At 48.7% G+C, this 21,716-nt stretch overlaps 6 protein-coding genes across 6 annotated transcripts; 3 read left to right on the forward strand and 3 right to left on the reverse strand.

The window, feature by feature from the left end:
- Positions 1-2,497: 2,497 nt before the first annotated feature.
- GGS25DRAFT_110502 (uncharacterized protein) lies at positions 2,498-6,084 on the forward strand. The gene is made up of 2 exons (XM_049256037.1): positions 2,498-2,523; positions 2,660-6,084. Exon 2 carries the CDS (start codon positions 2,880-2,882, stop codon positions 5,937-5,939), a length of 3,060 nt encoding a protein of 1,019 aa, XP_049119769.1. The 5' UTR covers positions 2,498-2,523; positions 2,660-2,879; the 3' UTR covers positions 5,940-6,084.
- A 258-nt stretch (positions 6,085-6,342) lies between these two features.
- On the reverse strand, positions 6,343-7,397 carry GGS25DRAFT_110508 (lectin). Its single transcript, XM_049256038.1, has 2 exons — positions 7,300-7,397; positions 6,343-7,197 (listed from the first exon to the last, which is right to left on the reverse strand). The coding sequence occupies exon 2, from the start codon at positions 7,194-7,196 to the stop codon at positions 6,747-6,749; it is 450 nt and encodes a 149-aa protein (XP_049119770.1). The 5' UTR covers position 7,197; positions 7,300-7,397; the 3' UTR covers positions 6,343-6,746.
- Positions 7,398-10,867: 3,470 nt separating this feature from the next.
- On the forward strand, positions 10,868-12,505 carry GGS25DRAFT_528896 (uncharacterized protein; the record flags this gene model as incomplete). Its single annotated transcript, XM_049265231.1, has 4 exons — positions 10,868-11,272; positions 11,429-11,721; positions 11,821-12,110; positions 12,227-12,505. 4 exons carry the CDS (start codon positions 10,868-10,870, stop codon positions 12,250-12,252), a joined length of 1,014 nt encoding a protein of 337 aa, XP_049119771.1. The 3' UTR covers positions 12,253-12,505.
- A 54-nt stretch (positions 12,506-12,559) lies between these two features.
- GGS25DRAFT_474298 (glycoside hydrolase family 3 protein) lies at positions 12,560-15,699 on the reverse strand. The gene is made up of 4 exons (XM_049259613.1): positions 15,268-15,699; positions 14,826-15,214; positions 14,584-14,770; positions 12,560-14,495 (listed from the first exon to the last, which is right to left on the reverse strand). The coding sequence occupies exons 1-4, from the start codon at positions 15,489-15,491 to the stop codon at positions 12,680-12,682; spliced, it is 2,616 nt and encodes an 871-aa protein (XP_049119772.1). The 5' UTR covers positions 15,492-15,699; the 3' UTR covers positions 12,560-12,679.
- Positions 15,700-18,624: 2,925 nt separating this feature from the next.
- Positions 18,625-19,998, reverse strand: GGS25DRAFT_517904 (uncharacterized protein; the record flags this gene model as incomplete). Its single annotated transcript, XM_049263455.1, has 2 exons — positions 18,625-19,427; positions 19,509-19,998. 2 exons carry the CDS (start codon positions 19,996-19,998, stop codon positions 18,625-18,627), a joined length of 1,293 nt encoding a protein of 430 aa, XP_049119773.1.
- A 381-nt stretch (positions 19,999-20,379) lies between these two features.
- GGS25DRAFT_474306 (uncharacterized protein) lies at positions 20,380-21,664 on the forward strand. Its single transcript, XM_049259614.1, has 3 exons — positions 20,380-21,446; positions 21,496-21,502; positions 21,570-21,664. The coding sequence occupies exons 1-3, from the start codon at positions 21,060-21,062 to the stop codon at positions 21,581-21,583; spliced, it is 408 nt and encodes a 135-aa protein (XP_049119774.1). The 5' UTR covers positions 20,380-21,059; the 3' UTR covers positions 21,584-21,664.
- Positions 21,665-21,716: the final 52 nt, after the last annotated feature.

Consider the following 21,716-nt stretch of genomic DNA (forward strand, 5'->3'; position numbering starts at 1 on the left):
AAGTAGACGCGGAATCCCGTCCTCGGTATCTCATCCATGGTATCTCCATTGCCGCTATGCGTGAGTCCCCAAAGCTCTGGAGGCCAAATGCAAATGCCACCTCTCATTATCAGAGAGGGGAGTGCTATAAAGGCATGCTACATACATACCTACGTACCAAAGAACGAAGCCTCGATGACGGACGCGTTTTGAGAATGGTTACACGGAGAGGCTGAACAGGCACCTCCTGTCGATCTAGAACCGTCATTCTCCGTATGGGGTCATGCAGAAACTCCTGTAGCTATTTCTATCTCATCTACAAGCCATGATACTTTTGAAACCTCATGCACAGTTTATCTCAAGCGCCATGAATACATCAGTTGTGTATAATTGGAAATGCCATTTGCGGCTGAATGCTGATGATATAGACTCCAGGAGACTACTCCAAACTCACCAGCCTAGTAAGCACTAGGTACCTGCTTACTTACCTGGCACCTGGCTATTCGTAGGCGGGTGTATTAGTCCCTTTCGAGATATTTATGTTATGCATAGGCGCAGTTTCTTGTGGTTCTCCATCGGAGTTCAAGATGCTCGCTCTAGAATCGCCGCCGCATCCCATGCTAGCCAATATTAGAGCAGTGGCCGCTTGCCTCATCATCGCCCTACTTCACGACCACTGGGCCGTTCGTTTCGAGGCAACGGTTCCCATAAGTTGACAGCAAAGTACAGTTATGTGTATTTTGAACCTCTTCCGTACAAGGGCATTGGCTGCTTGAAAAGCAAGATATCAATATTGATTCAAAACCTTGGTACCTATGGTAGTTAGTTACCTAGGCAGCAAACTGATAACAATCAGTCAAGATGGACACGTTGTTCTCTATTATGTATGGTACGAAGTAGCATGATAAAAGGGACAGCTCATTGACCCCGCCCCCAATGGGCTTTAAAGGCTGGAGAGGTGCTAGAGCGTTGCCTAGCAACCAGCGAATAACTTTGTGCCGCACGTGGCCAGGTACCTGGAACATGGCATTGTAACCCGGTACACCATCTTGATGTATTGTACGCCGTAGTGCACAGGGTTGTTTACTGGGAATACAACTCAATGTATTACTGGTGTAGATGTAATGCCCAATGTCTAGAAATAATACATAACTGTAATTAGTATGGTAGCTTTTAATGGGAGATCATAATGAGAAAATTGATGCCTTATTGTAAACAACCTTGGAAAGCAAGAATGCACACTCGGTGAAAGTGATGAAGGATTCTATCCATCCATCCATCCATCCATCCATTTTGATCAAGCATGTGATGAGGGATGAGGTGACGAGAGGGCTGCGGCGTGGAGCAGGAGAGCTATCCGATGCTACCTTGGGATGGTAATCCAGGGCGCAGGGTTAGCAGTGTGCCCAATCTCTTCGTAATTCGTCACTGGTCGGCCATAGATGGTGGGAGTGGAGTAATGTCGCAAGCGACAAATTGACAATTGAGCTCGGATTGCTCTTATCTGATTTGAAGAGATTGGGCAATTTCATTTTGACGCGTTGAGCAGAGCTATCATATTTTGAGAACACCTACTGATAGAGCCTCCTAGAGGTCATGGACTCATGGTGGTCGACCGTTGTTGTGCAACACGAACCAATCGCCTCGAAACGATGCATTGATGATGTCTGAGACCAAGGAGTTTGTACGAATGAACTCGGGGGTCTGGGCCTAGGAGCCGGAAGCGCTCTCTTTGTTAAAATGTTGAAATTGGCTGGATACCTCAGGTGCCTATGTTAGGTAAGGTTAGAAAAAGTGTTGATCTTTGATCTTGGTATTAAAGCGTGATGGGAACAAATTAACTATGGGACACAACACAATTGTGTCGACTCTGTCGAGTTGTGCTTTGCGGGGAACTGGCTTGAACCATAATTTCTTTCCAACGCTATACCAACTACAGATGTGGGCTATACTACTTTAGGAAATACTAGCGTCACATAGAGGCCCACGCTTCACCGGCGCAGTTTTCAATTGGTTAGACCGTTAGCACCTAGTACCATGCTGCAACCTTTTTCACAATTCTGTGACCTGTCAAACCAGGGGACCAACTCTGCATCAACATTGAACAATTTATTATTTCACAAGTAAACACTGCACACACACTGCACACTGCGCAGTGCACATTGCATATACACCACACTTTGCACTAGCTGCCAAGGTCAAAAAAAAATAATGTGCACAACTTGCTTGATGAATTAATTCATGACCGCCACTCTGACTCCATTTATCCATCTATTCTGCTTACAACACCTCAATCCCGTTTCATGACACTTTAACTTCAATCGCATACGTTTCTACCTTCGCACCTCGTCGTTTAGACGATTGGAATTGTGATCGGTGGAAAAACAGAACACATCTCGATTCTCAATACATATGTATGTACATATGTACATACGTACATAGAGCAGAAGCAACTGTTTGCTTTGCATGGAGAGTTGGCATCGTGTTGTTGGTCTCTTTTGATCTTGTTTTTTTCTGACGATTCTTTTCTGTTCCTTTTGCGCGGTAAGCTATTTCAATGATCCATCTGTCTTCTTCTTCAGGTCAAAATTACCTGTTCATGGTTTTTATTCCCTTCCATACGACCTGAATGCAATGCGATGCGACAACACAGATATCTAATTTGCAATCATGTTACTAGCATTTCTTTACGACGTCACGACCTCTATGGCCTCTTCCAAGATACCCTCGACTTTAATAAACATATAGCTTGTAATTCCGGGTCTGACGTTTGTTTGTCGAGCCCGAGCTCAAGCCCAAGCCCCAAGCCCCAAGCCCGACCCTGATACACCTACACTCAATTCTTGCCTGGCCGCACTTGCGAGACGTATACAACTCTTTAAAACATCTAGATCATTGCCATGGATCAACCTCCGCCGCCGCCGCCTCACGGCCATAATCCTAGATCGACAAACGGCAATCCCAACCCAAATACAAATCCTAATCCCAACCCCAATTTGCCTCCCGGCAAATATGATATATTCATTATTCCGCCACATTCGTCGGGGTCAGGTTTCCTGTACCTGCCATCGATGAAACCGAACCTGAACAGCTTTGCGGCAGGATTTGCTAGTGCTTTGGTGCTAGTTGTTCTTTGCCAAAGCTTGGGCCCTGTCGTTCGAGTGTGGTACAGTGGGTTTCAAGGATTGGGAAACATGGGAATGTCGTTGTTAATGATTGGGGTTGGTGTCGGAGCATGGTCCTTGGGAAGAACCCAGCAGGGAGCTGGCCCGTGGTCTGGGGGTGGTGGCCCTGGGAACACTTACGGTGGATATGGCCCTCCCCCGGGAACTGGAGGGTATCCCGGTGCCCCTCCCCCAGGTCCTGGCTTTTCCAGCGGCCCTCCCCCAAATGACGATATACCTCCGCCGCCACCTCCTCATGGCGCACCTCCTCCTCCTCGGCATGGGCCAATGCCTGGTACGCCAGGGGGAGAAGGATCGAAACAATCGTGGCAACAACGCCCGCAAGCTGCTGAGTTCAATGAACAGCCCCGACAACCTCCTTCAGAACATCGCCAGCAGACTCGTCCGGAAACTCCTCGAGAACGTCCACGCGAGCATCCACGAGAACGCCCACGAGAACGCCCGCAAGAACAATCGCGAGAACAGCCGCGAGAACAGCCGCGAGAAACTTCTCGAGAGCAACCCCGAGAGCCTCCACATGATGTCCACAAGGAAGTGTCGAAAGAAAGTCCTAGAAAGGTTCCTAAAAAGAAGGCTCCAAAGGAAGCTCCAAAGGAATCGCTGAAGCAAAGTCATAAAGAGCCAACCAAGGAACACCCAAAGGATCCCCCTAAGGAACCTCCTAAGGAACCTCCTAGGGAATCTCCCAAGGAATCTCCCAAGGAATCTCCCAAGGAACCGCGCAAGGAACCGCGCAAGGAGCCTCGTAAGGAGCCTCGTAAAGAATCTCGAAAAGAGCCCTTAAAAGAAACATCTCGGCAAACGATCAAGGAAACTATCAGAGAAACTCTTAAGGAGACCATGAAGGAGGCCTTCAAGGAGCCCTCCCCCACAATGCCACCCACAATGCCTCCCACGATGCCTCCCACTGAGCCACCGACCGAGTCTCCCACCAAGTCTCCCACCAAGTCTCCCACCAAGGCTTCTAAACTGCCTCTCAGAGAACCCTCCAAAGAACCTCCCAAAGAGCCTTCTGCAGAAACTCCCAAGACTCCCATGACCCCCAAAGAAACCCCCCAGGATTCTCCGAAAGAACCTCCCAAAGACCTACATAAAAGCGTATGGGAGAAGGCCAGAGAGGCAACTCGGCGGAAAGAGGAGGAACGTAAAGCACAAGAGGCTGCACAAAAAGCTAAGGAGGAACAACAACGTAGGAGAGAAGAGGTAGCCCGAAAATTGAAGGAACTGCGCGAGAAAGAGGCTCTTGAACGTGCCAAGCGTGAACAAGAAGCCAAAGATAGGCAGGAACGCGATATTCGTGAGAGAGAGCAACGGGAAGCCGAGCAACGTGAACGAGAGCGGAAAGAGAAGGAGGAGCGGGAAAAGGAACAAAGAGCAAATCGAATCCGGGAAGCTCGGGAGCGGGAGCTTCGTGAAAGCCTTGCGCGTGAGAGGGCGCTCAGAGAGCAGCTTGAGAAGGAGGTCAAAGAGAAGGAGGCAATACGGGCCAAAGAGGCGGCTGAAGCAGCTAAGCTGATGGAGGAGGCGGCAAGATCGAGAGAGGCTGACATTGCCAAGCGCCTTAAAGAAGCAGAGGATGCCCGAAAGAAGGAAGAAGAGGCTGCCAAACAGAGAGAGGCAGATGTTCTTCGGCAGAGGCTATTGGAAGCTGCCCGACAGAGAGAAGTTGAAGCTGCCCGACAAAGGGAAGAGGACGCAGCGAGACGAAGGGAGGCCGAAGAAACCAAGTCACGGGAGGCGGAGATAGCAAGGCTGAACGAAGCTAGCAGGAGCGGTGCCTATGCTTACTCGTCAGTGGGTGAGAAAACCAATCCTTGGCCGAACGGGAGACCTTTCGTTCAATCTCCATCTCCCCCTCCCTCTCGACCAAGCCCCAGCACCACGTCGAGTAGGCCCAGTGCTACTACTAGCAAGCCTAGTACTCCTTCGACCAGACGACCCCCAGCACCGAGTACCCAGGCCCCCAGCGCCACTGGCACTTACGATGAAGAAGGTTACTCATACCGCCCATACGACACACCAAAGAGCCAAACGCATAGCCGAAAACGGTCTGGCGGTACTACTTTCACAGAGTCATCATACGCGCCATCTCAATCCACTTCGCGGACTACACCACCCCCGTCCGAACGCCCCCCATACGAGTGCAAAGACGAGGGCAAAATCGTGATCAAGGCTGTGTACAATTTCCTCAATCAATTCTCCAAGACTCCAGCTTCTCAGCTCATATCTGGCGTGTCACCAGTTACGGATGGGCTCATTCTCCGCATGACATCTGCTGGTATCTTTATCGACGATGATATTCGGCATGAGCCACAACGTGACTGGGATTTCAAAGCCTGGACGCTTAGGACGATAGAAATATGGTGCCCATCTCATTGCGTTGCTGAGACTGCCCCCAAACCAGTTCCCAAGGCTCATCGCTTTCGCTCGGCAATCCGCGGCCAGCCTACGACGCTGACTGGTGATGAAGCCACGGCTTGTATTGCGGATCTTAGGAATTCGTGTAAAGATGTGTGCCGTCTTGCACCTCATGGAAGACGTGGACCCACGTCATCATATCTCGGCAATTCTGATCACCAGGGCTTACACTTGCTCCGTGCCACAATTAGGGACCAAGAAGGTCGAAGTCATTTGTTCGTGATCAGTGAAGAGGAGAGTTGGAAGATGGCGAAGGGCCTTAGAGATCTGTTCTCTGGTACACAGCATCGACAGCTCGGCATCCAGTGCATGTCGAAAGCTGAGGCCCAAACCATTCTGGAGACGCTTGGTTGGTGAGTTGACGATGAAGTCTTTTTGATTATGGAGAAAGATAGACGTGTTTGGGATATCTCTTGGGGTATTTGTATTGGACGACTGGAATGTTGCAACCCATGCCGCATTCCAACGATCATACTTGCCAAACTTCTCACTTCCTTGGCTAAAAGATACCTGACATTCATACTTTTCCCAGCATGGCGAGGCGAGGCGAGATAACGGGGCGGCGTACCGGGGCGGATGGTTGATATGCAATTCTTTCCTGTACGTAAGGTTAGCATGACGAAGATGAGGATGAAGATGAGAACGAGATGAAGGAGAAAAAAACCACCCCTGCATGTAGAGACGAGATTGTCACCGATCAGTCAGTTGAGCACGAATATACCACACCCACCACTACCCACTATACAGTAAAAAAATTCCCATTGATGTACAACCATTTATTTATCTCGCGTTTATGTTTTATCTTTGTATGTATGAATGTCTAGGTGATTTGTGAATTATGTAGCTGGAGATGAGAGCGTGAGCCCTTTGGATTGTGGCACACGATGGAAGGAATGCTGGCTATTCCCTCTCAAGTATAATATTGAGCTATCTAATGAGTGGATGCTACCTATATAGGTAGTAGACCAAAAAGAGATTCTGTCACTAGATAACTTTCATAACCCTTTAAAAAGAGCGACTTCGTTTAGGTAACCTAGTTAACTTTTGCACCATAAAGCGTGTGCCCTGCCCACGCACGCTTTTCACTTCCCCCTTTTCCACCACACTGCTGCTTCATACTGCTGCTGTCACTGAGCTCTCCGTAGGTGGTAGGTAGGTAGGTATTCAACCAATGACGATGTTAAGCTGCAGCTCCTTGCCCTCGGTGACGCAGTAGTTGGCGGAGATCTTGCGGTGGTCGGCGTTGAGGATGGTCTGGGAGGTGCGCTGGGCCTCGCGGGCCTTGCAGCGGACGGGGTTGACGTCGTTGTAGTACTCGGGGAGGGCGGAGACGCAGGTGACGTCGTTGGCGAGGCCGGTGACGACGTCGACCCAGGGCTTGTAGTTGTGCACGCCCATGGCGACGAAGAAGGCCTCCTTGCCCTGCTCGGTCCTGAAGCGCAGCATCCCGGAGGTGCCGCTGCCGCCCATGCTGAGGGTCAGGGAGGAGGAGCAGGGGGGCGAAGAGCAGTCCCAGGTCCCGCCCGACGCGTAGTGCCAGCACCCGCTCTCGACGAGGGTGAAGAAGGCGTTGGTGTTGGTCTGGTAGACGCGGACTTTGATGCTGTAGGACATGCTGTGGAGGGTTGAGGGGGGTTAGTAAGGTAGGTAGGTTACCTAGGTAGGTAATTTTCGGAAGCAAGGAAAGAAGGATGGGGTGGGGTGGGATGGGACGAACTTGGCTGATGTTTCAACTTGAGATCGTTGGATAGATAGATAAACTTGAATGTTTGGAGACTTGTTGTAGACTGGTGATGGTGTTGTGGTGAGGGAAGCCAGGAGATGTTGGTGTTCGATGGGACCTACTACCCCCTTTTATATCCGAGATGGTGCCTAGGTATGCTCGAGTCGCTGACCTTTCCCTGATACCTCGCTCTCCGATTTAGCAAAGCTTGCGTGTTCAGCTTTCGACTGCCAATGTGGAAGTGATTTGCTTTGCGGAACTGACATGACTTGTCTTCTGCAACTCCTCACGCCACGATAATGCACTCCGATGTAGTAGACTTCCATGTTTATGCAACTTTCCATCGTGAGAATGAAAGTAATTCGTTTACAGAACTGGCGTGGTCATATTCTGCAACTCCCTACGCCACGGTGATGTAAGTGACGATTGCTTTTTTTCGTTGAATTTTCGAGATCATCTCGGAACAACCCTCGATGAAGCGCTCAGGCCCTACCCCTCAAGCAAGCAAGCAAGCAAGCCATGATGCCTTTTCCGTAGCTGAAACAAGTCATGATTGCCCTAGATCATGCCCCCTTTCGAGTAGAATATTACGGCCTTGCATCAATGGTCGGACGCAATGCTTCTACGAGACGCGGCCATAGAGTAGGTCAGGCTAGGCTAGGCCACCGGTATGGCTTGGTGTGGGGACACTGAACGCTGATATGGTTTGGCTACCCTACCTCAGAGACGCCGGTACGCGTGGAGGATCGGTGGACTTGGGAAATACTCTTAGGGTTGAGATTCGGTAGGTAGAATGAAGAACCCCGTGTTTACACTTCTGGGCCGTAAGTAAGACGGCTTCTCGGCAATCAACAGAGGTACTTACCTACCTAGCACTCATACCTCGCTACACATCAGTTACTCATCTCCCGAGTATTATACAATATTGAGCTTACTTCCCATATTTAACCTGCCAGAGTATATACAGGGGTAGCTGACAAACGGCCAAGGCCATAGTACTTACCTGGGTTGCTATAGGTAGAAACGTTCATTACACAAAAGTTGTAATAACTATAGCAGATGATGTGATCAATAGTCTTCGCCGCAGCTTAGGTGCCAATAAAACTCAACCTAGGTATGAGACTTCAGCTCCTATGCTCAGACATGAACAATGATACGCTTTCTTGTTTTCTTTTTCTAACATCGTCCTGCACGTAGTTCTTTTGCGTGTATATCTACAACATCTAGGTACCAACATGCTTGATCGCCGACCCAGGGGCTGGTTGTGGGGAAACCGGCGGTGTATACGGATGCAACCGCCATCGTGAGGAGTGCATTGTGGCGTGTCTTAGACTCCCGGGATTGAGAATGGCAGCTGCATGTAGCTATAAGGTAGGTCAGGTGCCTTGTTGCTTTACCTTACGCCACCGTTTCTGGGACCGGAAGATTATTGACGTCGATGGGGAGACATATATTCTTTCTCCATTCATGGAATTCCTTGTTGAGCCTGGCATCTAGGTACTAAGTCAGACATTTCTTAATGAATTATGAATTAGATACTCACCTAGGTTAAGGTATTACTTATGTAACAGGGGGTTGTTAACTCTGTGTTCTCCTAAACACCATGATTGTGCCGAACTCGCTCAATCTTCTCTCATCGACTACTATATGTGAAATATATGTGAAGCAGGGCGCAGTGGAAATTTTCTCGTGGCGTTGTGAACCTGCAATATCGAGCTGCAAGTCACTTCTTCCCCGCAAAGCAAAGGGTTGGACAAATAATTGTAACCTCGGGGAAGGCTCATGGAACGACCCGCGTATTACATAGGTAATTACTCACCTACCTAGTACTTATACATAGCTACTTGTATTACAGGCAGCTGGGTGAGCAAGAGGCATATACTATGTAGTAGGTAGTCGATTCAAACAGGTTCCCTCCCGTGTTACAAGCCACCCACGAGCAAAGAAGGTATCGTGAAAGTTCTAGATCGGTTTGTGGCGAGCTCAGAAGTGGATTATTCAACGACGACCCAGTCTTGAAAGGGCCCAGTTACATAGGTAGGTAGGTAGCAATTGGGCTGATATAGTATGTGGCTTGGCTGAGTTGGCAAAGTCAGCCCACTGCAGGCATACCTATAATCTATGAGAGGAAGAAGCAACGTTTGAACTCTAGAGCTGAGTTCATGATAGGTACCTAAGGTAGGTACTAGGTCTGCCATATTCGAGTCATAGCATTTGTCTTATAGTAGTAATAGCAGTACCTAGGATTTAGAATACATAGATACTAGAAGGTAGCTGAAGAGCGAGAGTGATAGCATCACTTTTTAGATCAGTGGAATTACAGCTGAAATATGCCAACTTATAGGTTAGTAAGTTGGCCATCTCTTCATCACTGATCCACCAAGCTTTTTTTCATCTTATTCTTTGATCTTTTATTTACTCGATGATCATGTGAGAAGAGACCACCTGATCAAAATGGAGAGAAACCATTCAAAAAGCGAGTAATTACCTATACGTGCCAGATACGTGAAGTTTGATGTCACTGTCGCTTGGCATGCTCGAAAAATACTAGACCTCTGGACACCATGTTTTGCAATGACTTCACATTGTGCCCCTGAGAAGAAGAATTTGTCATGATGTATGCACAATATGATTTGACAATCTCGGCCCTTTTGATAACTTAATATAAAAGGGAGTGAAGGGGACCAGGAATCACACATCTGCAGCCCCTTTATCTCCCGCTATCCTATACAATTTTCTTATCTAGTTGATTCATAATCGCTTATTCGTGGCACAGATACTAATCAACATATTAAAACGCATCTACGATCACCATATGGGCGAGTCGCGCTGCCTCGTGGTCGCGCCTAACCTAAGGAGTTTTTTGGAACCGGCTGTTTGCGCCTAAGGATGACAACCAGAGAATGGCAGTCAGAGGACGGGATATAAATAAAATTCGAAAAATAAGATAAAGAATATAAAAAGGGACTTCTCGGCACATCCCTTGGATGCAACCACGCCAGGCATACATGACAGACGGCCGACCCCCTTTCTCGTTCGGGAAGAATGAGTATTTGGAACGATGCTGGGGATATATCAAATGACGTTACGATGCCTAGATAGACGAAGGCTCGATTCGGTTTGCTGGGCCACTACCGAGCTTCTTTAACCCCCGCTTAATATGTCAAAATAGGATTACGTCTAATATAGGTAATTTCAACATCGCATCAGATTTGTTGCCCAGTCTTACTCCCTAGTCCCTGGTCTCTAAAAGATTATATTAACCGGCAAAGGCCTCCATCCAGCGGCAGTTGCGTGAACCATGCCCTCCAACCAATAGCCGCCGAACCTTCATCATCCTGTTCCGCCTTGGCCTTTATCCGGAGAAACCATGATCTGAGTTTTTCTCGGAGGGAGAATAAAGACAGGACCATCACCTGCTGAGTTCTCCCGGCTTGCTCTCCTCCTTCCATTTCCTATGCCTATCTTTCTTACACTCGACTTCAACTAAGGTCTCAGGAGAGAAGCAAGCTAGAAAAAAGGAAAAAGGAAAAAAAAGAAACGAAAGGCAAAAAAAAAAAAAATGCTGCTGAAAGCCCTCTTCCCCGCCGTGGCGGTCCAGCTGGCCGCCGCGCAGGAGCTGATGCGCTTCGGGTGCTCGCAGCTGACGCTGGACCGGGTCGACCCCTTAGTGGAGCCGGGCAACATGCCGTCGGCGCACATGCACCAGATCATCGGCGGCAACTCCTTCAACGCCAGCATGAGCCCCGACAGCCACGACCCGCCGACGGCGTCGACCTGCACGAGCTGCACGTACTCGGAGGACTTCTCCAACTACTGGACCGCCAACCTGTACTTCCGCGCCCGCAACGGCTCCTACAAGCGCGTGCCCCAGTTCGCCAACCTGGGACTCAACGTCGAGGCCGGCATGACCGTCTACTACATCCGCGGGTACCAGCCCACGGCCAAGGTGACGGCCTTCCCGAAGGTGAGTTCTGTTGCCGCGATCCCTCTTTCCCCTGCTCTTCTCCTCCTAGCCTAATTTACCCCCCCCCCCCCCCCCCCCCCCCCTTTTTTTTTTTTCTTTTTTTTTCTTTTTTTCTTTCAAATCCGGAATAGTTACTTAAGCCCACGCAACCTCCAGGGTTTCCGCATGCTCGTCGGGGACCCGACGAACCGCGCGGCCAGCACGATGAGCCCCGGGCTGTGCTACCGGTGCGAGGCGAACATGCAGCAGAACCCGTTCGGCGGCGCGCCCTGCACGGGCCAGGACACCCAGGCCTTCCCCAAGGGCGCCTGCGGCGGCGGCTGGCGCGTGACCGTGCACTTCCCCACCTGCTGGGACGGCAAGAACCTCGACTCCCCCGACCACAAGACCCACGTCGCCTACCCGAGCGGCAGCTTCGAGGCCAACAGCCCCTGCCCGGCCACGCACCCGTGAGTTTTTTTTGTTTTTGTTTTTTTTTTTCTAAAAAAAAAATAAAAAAGAAAAAGTTCACCACCACTACCATTGAGCTAACTAACAACCCCCCCCAGCGTCCGCGTCCCCCAAATCATGTACGAGATAATGTTCGACACGCGCGCCTTCAACAACAAGGCCGAGTGGCCCGCCGACGGCTCCCAGCCCTTCGTCTGGAGCATGAACGACACGACCGGGTACGGGCTGCACGGAGACTACCTGTTCGGGTGGCAGGGCGACGCGCTGCAGCGCGCCATGGACGGCAAGTGCAGCGGGGACCGCTGCGCCCCCCTGAAGCGGCAGACCGACCAGGCCGCCGTCGACTGCGTGCGCTCGCAGAGCTACAAGGAGGATATTGGGGATGATTGTGAGTTCTTTTCGCTTTTTTTTTTTTTTTTTTTTTTTTTTGTTGTTGCTGTTGCTGTTCTCTTAACCCCCCCTTTTTGATATTTAGACACTAACCATCCTACCTACCTACTCTAGGGCTCCCTAGCCTCCCCGGTTGGTAAACGCATGGGGTTATAAGTTAGGTGAATTGGCAGGGGAGTGGGAAGGAAGGAAGGAAGGGAGATCTAGTTAGAACCGACTTAGTATCCCCTTGCCTCATACTGTTGAGTTTTCCACTGCCTACCTAGGCACTTAGGTGTTAATACGAGTGCCAATCGACATAGATAGGCAGGTATACTTGCCTACTACGGATCTACCATGTACTCACCACCTAGTAGGCAAGTCTTAGCTACTACATATTGCACAGCACGAATAACAACCTTATGTAACAAGCGTACCAAAATGAAGATGAAGTTTACGAATTATGATTACTTCTACTTATATACAAGAATACTCTACTCAAGCCCACAATCGAAGTATCCAATCGGCACTTCAATGCTTCCTATCAACCCCTGTACCTAGGTAGATAAAGCGCTAGGTCCTGTGGACTCAAGACAGCGGCGCGCTAAGCGGTAGGTTGCGGCTGCTAGGACCGACATGCACTGTCTTGGGCGAGTCGGTGATGACCCAGTTCTGGGATGCGACGTCCCAGTTGCTGACATCGCGGCGCGTGAGCACGGCCTGGAAGACCTGCGAGGCACCTGGCTCGATGCTGAAGCGATCGAAGCCACGGAGGACGACTGGGGGATCGTCTTCTCCGCCAAGGGAGACGTATAGTTGCGGGACCTCATCGCCTGCTAGCTCGCCTGTGTTGGTGATCTTGGCGGTGACCGTGTATAGGGTATCGTACAACTGAGCGTTGCCGCCGGGTGCCGCAGTCAGACCTGGTCCGGCTGGGTGAAGAGCCTGCGCCTCGGAGTCGATGGCTCCTGGCGGTAGGAACTCGGCAGCCGTCTGGCCATAGTGGGGGTCCATAGACGCCTCTTCGAGGGATGAGGTGGTGTTGACATAGGGATAAATGTATTGCCAGATGTAAGGGAAGGAGGCTGATGGGAAGAGGTAGTCTTCCAGCTCAGTCGAGTAGTTACCAAATGATGGAGCTTCAGCGGTTTGGCCAGTGGTGGGCTGGTACTCTGCGGCCTCGCACTTCTGAACCTGGATGTCTGAATACTCAAAAGTGGTATATGATAGACCGAATCCAAACTCAAAGATCGGCTTGATCTCGGCGCGATCCAGTGCTCTATAGTCGATGAAAACTCCCTCGGGGAAATCCTGCTGAGGTGCATCCCCGCCATTGTTAGGCTCATATAGGACATCAGCGCCATAGTCTTCTCGCTTTGCTGCCCAGGTGAAGGGTGTTCGGCCTGCAGGGTTGACCCTGCCGTAGAGTACATCCACGATCGATCGACCGCTCTCTTGGCCTGGCAGACCAGCCCAGACAATTGCGGTAACGTTGGGTGAATCGTACCAGTCAGTTACGAGGGTGGGGCCAACGGAGTGAATGATGACAATGGTGTTGTTGCATAACGAGGAGACGTTCTTGATGAGCTCATCTCCGTTACCCCAGAGAGTCAGATTCTTCCGGTCGCCCGCATTTCCATCCACTTCGATATATCCTTCTCCAGAGTCGGCGTTGACGAAGACCAGGGCAGTTGCGCCTTCTTGCTTGACCAGCGTCTCGATCGTGCTTGACGCTGTGTTGTTGAGAATGGCCTCAATACGAGTATGATCTTCAAGAGCTTGCACTTGTAATGCGTCTAGAGGCGTAATGAGGTACGGGAAATCGGCTGATCCTGAACCCCATCCCATTGCGAGTGTACCCAAGTTACAGCCACGATCGGAACATCCGTTCGGTCCCAAGGGACTAGGACCAGCATCTTCTCCAATTACAGCTAGGAATTTGGGCTTCTTCAAGGGGAGCGCGCCGTTATTCTTCAGAAGTACCGTTGATTTAGCGCCAATCTCGCGAATCAGAGCACCGTGGTCTTCTTGAGCGTCGACGTGCCAGTTGATTTGCTGGTGACCCTCGCCGGCGGCGTAATGAATTGGGCCGTATGTATCCCTGGTCCATGAATCGAAGTTGATTGGCGTTTGTTCCAATGTCAAACCAACCTTGAAGTACGCTGCCATGATTCTCATCGCCATGTCATCGACACGATATTGGGGTACCGTTCCGTTCAGCACCGCGAGAGTAAGATTAGCTCCCCAGAAGCTGAGTCCCGAGTTGAAGAGGGTGTCTCCAGGCATTGTCATATCCAGACCAGCCACAGCGCTGGCGGCACCTGTATGCTGGGCCTGCCAATCACTCATGACGAATCCTTGGAATCCTAACTCGCCTTTTAGGATATTATTTAGGATCTTGGAGCTATATTACGTTGTGTAAGTAATCGAGAAAAAAGGTAACTGGCTATGCATGTGGCCTGTCTATATGGTTTGTGGGGATATTCACTTACTTTTGGCAAGAATACGAATTGTTGACTTGGTTGTATGAGCACATGATTGAGCCTACGCCAGCCCTCACTGCGTCGGCAAATGGCCAAAGGTAGAGCTCGTGCATGGTCTTGTCATCGATGTTGGAGGAAATGCTCTCCGCAATAGTGATATTACGGCCTTCTTCTTCAGTAACTTGTCTGAAATGTTCTAGACCCAAAGTTAGTAAAATACGGCTAAGGATTCATCACGCCAGGTCCCTTACCCTGCTCGTTGCCAATGTAATGCTTGGCGCAAGCAATAACGCCAGCATCTTGAATGCCCTTGATAGTCTCGGCAATTGCGACGCCGGTGAGATAAGGGTCAGGAGAGAATCCTTCCCAGTTGCGGCCTCCAGCCGGTACCCGGCCAATGGGGCCTGCGACGGGCCCCAAGAGAACATCGACACCCTTGATCTTGTTTTCGACGCCCATGGCCTCACCTCGTCGGTACATAAGATCTCTGTCAAACGAAGCCGCCACAGTGTGACCAGAGCTGAAAGCAGAAACATAATCGGCGAAACGGATACCCAGCGGCGAATCCTGCATACAAAGACTACGGAAGCCGAGTCGGGGGATGGAGCCGACTTGGCCGACACATTGCTCTCCTTGCCAGCTAAAATTCGTTAGTTTTGACTGCTAAAGGACTCATCTGATGTCGTGACTTACCCAACACCGGTGGTCAAGTTCACCTTCTCGGCAAGTGTAAGTTGAGAGACAAAATCTTTAGCCTTCACATAAGCTTCCTCCCATCCTTGGGCTGTAGGGTTCATCCATGGCGAGGGGTAGTGCGGCTCCGAATAAGCTAAGTCTCGTTTCTCAATCTGTGCATGGTTAGGTATGACAAATTGCGTAACGGGTAGTATTTGTGATAGAGCGTTGTGAGGTTTCATGGCTACAAGCCTAGCCTAGTAAGTAGTAGATACTGATATTGGCTAATTTATGGCAAAATTGCAGTAATCGGAAGGAAATAGCTTCAGACGCCAAAAAGGAAACTCAAGAAAGCCAAAGCCATATAAGAGAAAAATGACGCGGGAAAAGGAAAGAAAAGTGCGGGAGGAGGGAAATTAGGTACTAACCACATCGGCGGCCACGGCTCCGGTCACCGCTAATAGGGTGGTGACCCACGGAGTGGAACGCATCACAACCATTGTGTGATCGGAACGTTCTGTTCAAGTTCGTTGGTTGGTAGGTATGCTAAATACACTTCCAACTTGAAGGTTGAGATAAAACAAACCATAGAAAATTAAGAAAAGAGACAAGAGCTCAGTTATATTAATAAATACGGCGGTAGCAAATAAAAATCCAATGTTGGTAGGTGCTTTGTTTCCTCCCCTCCCTCCCCTGTAAGCCTTTTCCAGTTTTTGGACCCAATTACAAGGTTGTAGCGAGTTTACTTACCTAGTAGTGACACTGACAGGGTTCTCCGCTTGGAGAATACTGCCCAGGTGGGTACCTGTCGTAATGCCCTGTAAAATTACATGTACCTACCTAGGACCTAGGTACCTGAATAAATTTATTTTAGAGATCCCTTTATTAGACTTGAATGCAACATAAAGTTGCTGTCACCAGACCCTTGAGCTTAATTAGGCCCTGAACGGAATGCGTCTTATTTTAAGAAGGGGTCCTTACAGCTTGTGGATCCCTTGCACAAAATATTCAAAAACACGCTAAAAAAAGCACTTAACCCAAAAGAGCACCTTTTTTTTTTGCACAAATCTCTAAGACCCCTGTCATTAGCTTGTACTACGCTGTAAGACCTATCTCTTATTTTATGCAATGTACTGTTTAAATTGGGTCCAAAGCTAAACTATAAGGGGTTTAGTGCCCCACAAAAGAGCTCTTATTTTCCTGTAAGCAAGACAGGTTGATTTCAACCTGTCTTGCTTACAGAAAAGCCTTTTACAGCGTCGCACAAGCTCTGACAGCCCTTTCAAAGCCCTACGCAGCTGGCAAACAAGCCCTTACAGCTGGCAGGCCAGCTACGCAACTAGCTATTTTCAAATATCAATACAGTTGCCATTCAATTATTACAAGTGCCTTTTAATAGTTACAGCTGCTCTTTTGTTTTTCTCCATTTTACTTAAATTATTACAGCTGTGACAGGTATCTCCAGCTGTTGTCAGGTGTCAAGCTGGCTAGCCATATTTAGTTTAGATTGATTGCAAGGGATAAGGAAGATACATTTGAATTCATAAGATTTTATGTGTGGGGTCAATGTATCTTTTTAAGAAGAGCCCTTAAAATAAGACGGATTCCGTTCACAGCCTTAATACTCTATACCTATTAACTATAAGCAGCATGGGGATCTTCAGGGGAAAATATATCAACTCCACTTAATTATTCAGTCCCTACTTACATATAATAGTAGGTATCTACGCATTGCTAAAGTATAAACAATCAGCCTTGAAGTTGAAGTCATAGACTACGTATCAATGTACCTAAATTAGTTTCTGCTTTATGACAACATCGAGCGGAGGCGAACACTCAAAGCGTAGAGGCTCGAAATAGTCGTTCATGATACGAACCTGGAACCTATGGGCAATCCACGGGGTAAGCCCGAGCCAAGGCACCGGGAGCGGGGGTGACTATCGGGACCGTGACGTTGCTCTAATTAGTATCGTTGTTTTCGGTCTAGAAAGCAGCGACCCTAGTAGGTTAGTTGGCAACGTAAAAAACATTCAACGTCGAATGTTGTTGGGGTTGGGTGCATAAGCTATAAGTGACAGCTGCCAACGGTAGGTAGGTATTCAATGTTGTTGTTATACAGGATTGTAACTAGGTAGGTAACCTAGGTAGATAGACTTTCAAAGTTCAAAACCAACAAGTTGAAGGCCGTTGCTACGTTGGTTGCCACGCAAACACCTATATTCTAACAACGTCCATCAGGACTCTACGTCACTAACCTACCTACCTACCTACCTACTAAATGTTCGGCATCTGTTATTATTTTTTTTAAAAAAACGATAGTTTTCTATCGGGCCGTCTTTAGTACATATCCACTGATTCGGACCCTCGGAAAGAGATGAATTTTGGGGTCGTCGAATCGAACATCAACCCTTACAGGAACTGGGTAAGCTTGTTTTGGGGAAATTCAAGGCTTGTTTGCGGGGAAGGTCGCCAGTACAACACTAAAACCTAGGGATTAGGTAAACCACGAAGCCTTGGTAGTGTGGGGATATGAGGGGTTTGGCTTGGAAGCGGCATACTACCTAGCACCTATGTAGTAGCTAGCGTAGGTAGCTTAGTACCTTGGGCAGTGCTCTTTAATACTGTTCAACATGAATGTTCTCTTCAATGTTTAGTATCATGTTTGCCGGCTTCGATATTGTTATGAAGTCATCTATGTATAAGTGAGATTCCTGAGAAGTAGTGACTTGGTTTTCACAGTACAGGCCATATCGTGTCTGTACGAATCATGCCTAATTGTTAAAAGGGAGAATCATCAACACATCCAATTCACCGAAGCGCCGCGCAATCATCATGACAAGTATCGGTGAATATAACCTATTTGAACGCAGCTGGAAACTTAGGTATGAACCTTACTTAGCGGCTTACTAAGGCATGGATAATGCCAATTCCGTTCTTATGTAAACTTTGGAATGCTTCCGACTTCAGTCCGGGCCGGCTCCAGATCCAAGATTTCTGGCATCAAGCTACCGGAGCATGGACCGCTTAGCCGCTCAAAACGGACAACTTCGGCTAGACCCGCTCCATACCATGATCCGAAAAGGGGAATGAACCGTGATAGATAACTCGTGGTTTGCTATAGCCAAGACACTTAGTACATGAGCGATATCTTCAATTTATCGTCTATCGTGGTTTCATACCTACATACCTACACATACGTACCTACTAACCTAGGTAGGTATCACATGACCACGCAAGCCACTACCTAGGTGATCTGCTCAAACATCTATGATATAGCAGCATGCTGGATGTTACACAGTATCATCTCTTGTAGCGCCCACATATCGACGATAAACTTCGAGTTAAGAGACTCACCCACCCACTTCAGCAGCTCCGTCAGTCAGTGCGGTATTCACTGATTCTTCTCCGTTTGAATGTCATCGTCTGAACGATGAATTCCTGGGCATCACCAGGATCACAACCGTTTTGAATCTCAGGCCGCCACCGAATCACTGGCGGGTCCTGGGCCTCAAAGTTCCGACTGCTATTCCCTTCCGAGGACCGAGGATTCCTATTGTAGTACGAAGAAGCACCTCGCCATCTAAAAGCCTCCTCTGTCCCATCCCACACTAGATGATAGCCATCGCCCAGCGGAAAGTTCCATAACTTGGCACACTCTATCACATAATCAAGCTGGTCCTTTTTAAACATAAAAGTTTCCAGCACGAGCTTGAGCGTCGTCAGGTCAGGCCAATATTCGCCGACGTGCAAGCCCCAACGTCCCTGCTTCTCAAACTCATCGAGTCCGAAGTCGGGCTCCTTTCCTGCTTTCCGTGCTTCATATCCCATGGTCATGGGGAGACGGTGCGCTGCTATATGCGTCGAGTTGATCATCGGCTCTAACCGCAATCTCTCCCTAGGGTTATTTTCGCATTCCGACAATTCGGTCTTCCATGACCACCAGTCGGTGCGGCCCATCTGGATAGTCAGGTGAGTGATTTTCCTACCGACCAGTAGATTCTCCTCAGGGAATGGGAGCTTGTCAGCGGTATCTTTGTTGTCAGACATCTCATTCGCACCATTGTCGACTTTTGCAGGCTGCTCGAGTGTCGCGAAGCCAAGTCCGTTGAAGCTACGGCATTCGAATCCCTTATGACGCCCCATTGCCCCAATAATGCGCGAAACTCGCTCAACCGAACCTAGCATCGTCAAAGTTTAGCAGCTGTGACCAGATTCGTATTTATGAAAACAAGACCACGTCTAGTAGAGATTGAACGTACCCCCTTCCAACATGATTTGTTGCACTGTCATCTTCACAGAAGATATGTTGGCAAACTGCCAAGTCTTCAACCTCTTGCACCGTAGTTGATCTCCCACCGAGCGTACCAGCTGGCTATCCGGCGGAATATCGAGTTCATCTCCGTCGAAAATTTCTATAGGATTAATCTGAAAGGGGAGCAGGAAAGTTTCGAGGTATACAGCGCGACATGTACCAAGCAGTGCGACGGCGATGCGTAAAGGAGCAGCATGCCCGGGTCGGGCGTAGCTTGCTTCAGAGTTATAAAGGTCGTCAACGTCTTCATACACGCGGAGTGCATATTTCCATATCATCTCTCGGATTTCTCTTGGGAGTCCAGACACGAGACGGGATTGAAGCTGGGGGTGCATGGGTTCGTCGCGCCTTAGTAACTCGACGGCGAGTGGTAATTTTGGGTCTCTTCTACGGCTCAGCTGGCTTCTCGTCGTGCCGGCCCCAGTTTCTTTAGTCATCCTGCCACGATTGTCCCTGAACCGATCTCTTACAAGCCGATATATATTTGGTGACATTGCCAATTGCGTATGGTATATGGATAAGATAGATTAAACAATTAGAAGATAACAATTCCACGAGGTAGCAAGGATAGGAATAGTTTCGATCAATGTGAAAACTCAACTCCGTAGGGTAAGGTAGAGGATTGGAACTTGAAAGGATTCGTGGCGTAGAAAGTAACATTACCTATGATTATATAAATACCAAGGTATTTGGTTAGGTAAATACCCTAAGTATCCATAGAGTTTGTTGTCACACTCCAGGCTTCCGGCTGCCTGCTTACCTGCTTGTCAGAGTCGGAGCACTGGCGTGCATAAATAATACATGATTATGCACAGTCTAGAAATTATGACCATAAACGGGAAGATCGAGAACTAGAGTCTATGTAGAAGACATGTTATGTATCACTGGACCGGTGTATTGTCATCACTAGTGAATGGGTCATTAAGGGCACGGCGTTCGTAGATAGATCATCAAGGAGGTGACAACTAGGAAGATAGTATGCCTCCAACACGGGATATTCTGGGAGCTTGGTGGTGTCAACAACTAGCACTTTCCCCAAGACTTTCACCAGAAGGTGGTCTTGAGTCTCTGCGCTGGCCTAACGGCTGTTGAATATGTCGGGGCCAAAAAGCTCGTCAGTGAGAGTGCGGCTTTGGTTTCGACCAATATTGCTTTAGTTCTTTTCCTAGGCCAATAACTATCTCCTTTTGAAGTACTCCTCGTTTAATACTTGGGTACTGCATGCGGATTGTTAATATTAAATTGCTTAGGACAACCACCCGTTCTTCGGACAGTATATCAAGCTTATACTCCCACGGAATTGTATATCAAATGGTCGAGGGAGCACCCGGAAGCACCCTTCATTCGATATCTCAGCTGGGCCAATACCGAAATACTAGTGGTTCACAGTTTTGCCGCTCACAAAGAAGTGCTCCAGACTCAGTGGTACTCTTTCGTAAAGCCGAAATGGTCTCTACACTTTATCAAAGAAATCAGCAGAAAGGGTGGAATCATCCTGATGGATGGTACAGAGCATCAGGTTCATCGTAAGATGCTCTCGGGGTCTTTCTCGTTGCAGAATGTGCGCAAGTTAGAGCCCGTCTTCCAAGCCAAGACCCGTGACCTTTCTCGATATTTTGACAAATGTATCCGTGAAGGTAACGACGGGAACACTGGTGTTGTGGACTGCACGCCGACTTTCTCGAAAGCCACGCTGGATATTATGGGCTCTATTATCCTCGGCATCGATCTGAACCACGTAAAGCCCGACGAGAATGGGAGCGATCATGACCTTCATGGCCATGTAAGTACGGTAAAGTACCTCGTTCGCAAGTATCGATTTATCGGCATAACCCAGTCGTTTACCGTCGAGAATCCCAGTTTGACTTTTCGACCTGTCGGGTTACTGATGAAGTTTGAGAAGATAACTACTGTAGTTCCTCGGGTCTGCTTACACGAGTACTAGGTAGTTTGTTCTGTTAACTTTGAAACCCTTCTGCAATGACAATCTGCATGCTTGGGGACCCACAATATTTACTTTAGCTCGAGTGGTCAAGAATCAAGATTGGGTATGAAATTTCCACCTAACCCAATCTTGTCTTTTAAGCTTGGGCTATCCCGCTTCTTGTCTCCACTAATTTAGAGGGGTCGTTGAATAATTGTAGGAACTTCAAAT

The sequence above is a fragment of the Hypoxylon fragiforme genome, assembly GCF_022984875.1.
Source record: "Hypoxylon fragiforme strain CBS 206.31 chromosome Unknown GGS25scaffold_2, whole genome shotgun sequence".
Taxonomy (NCBI): Eukaryota; Fungi; Ascomycota; class Sordariomycetes; order Xylariales; family Hypoxylaceae; genus Hypoxylon; species Hypoxylon fragiforme.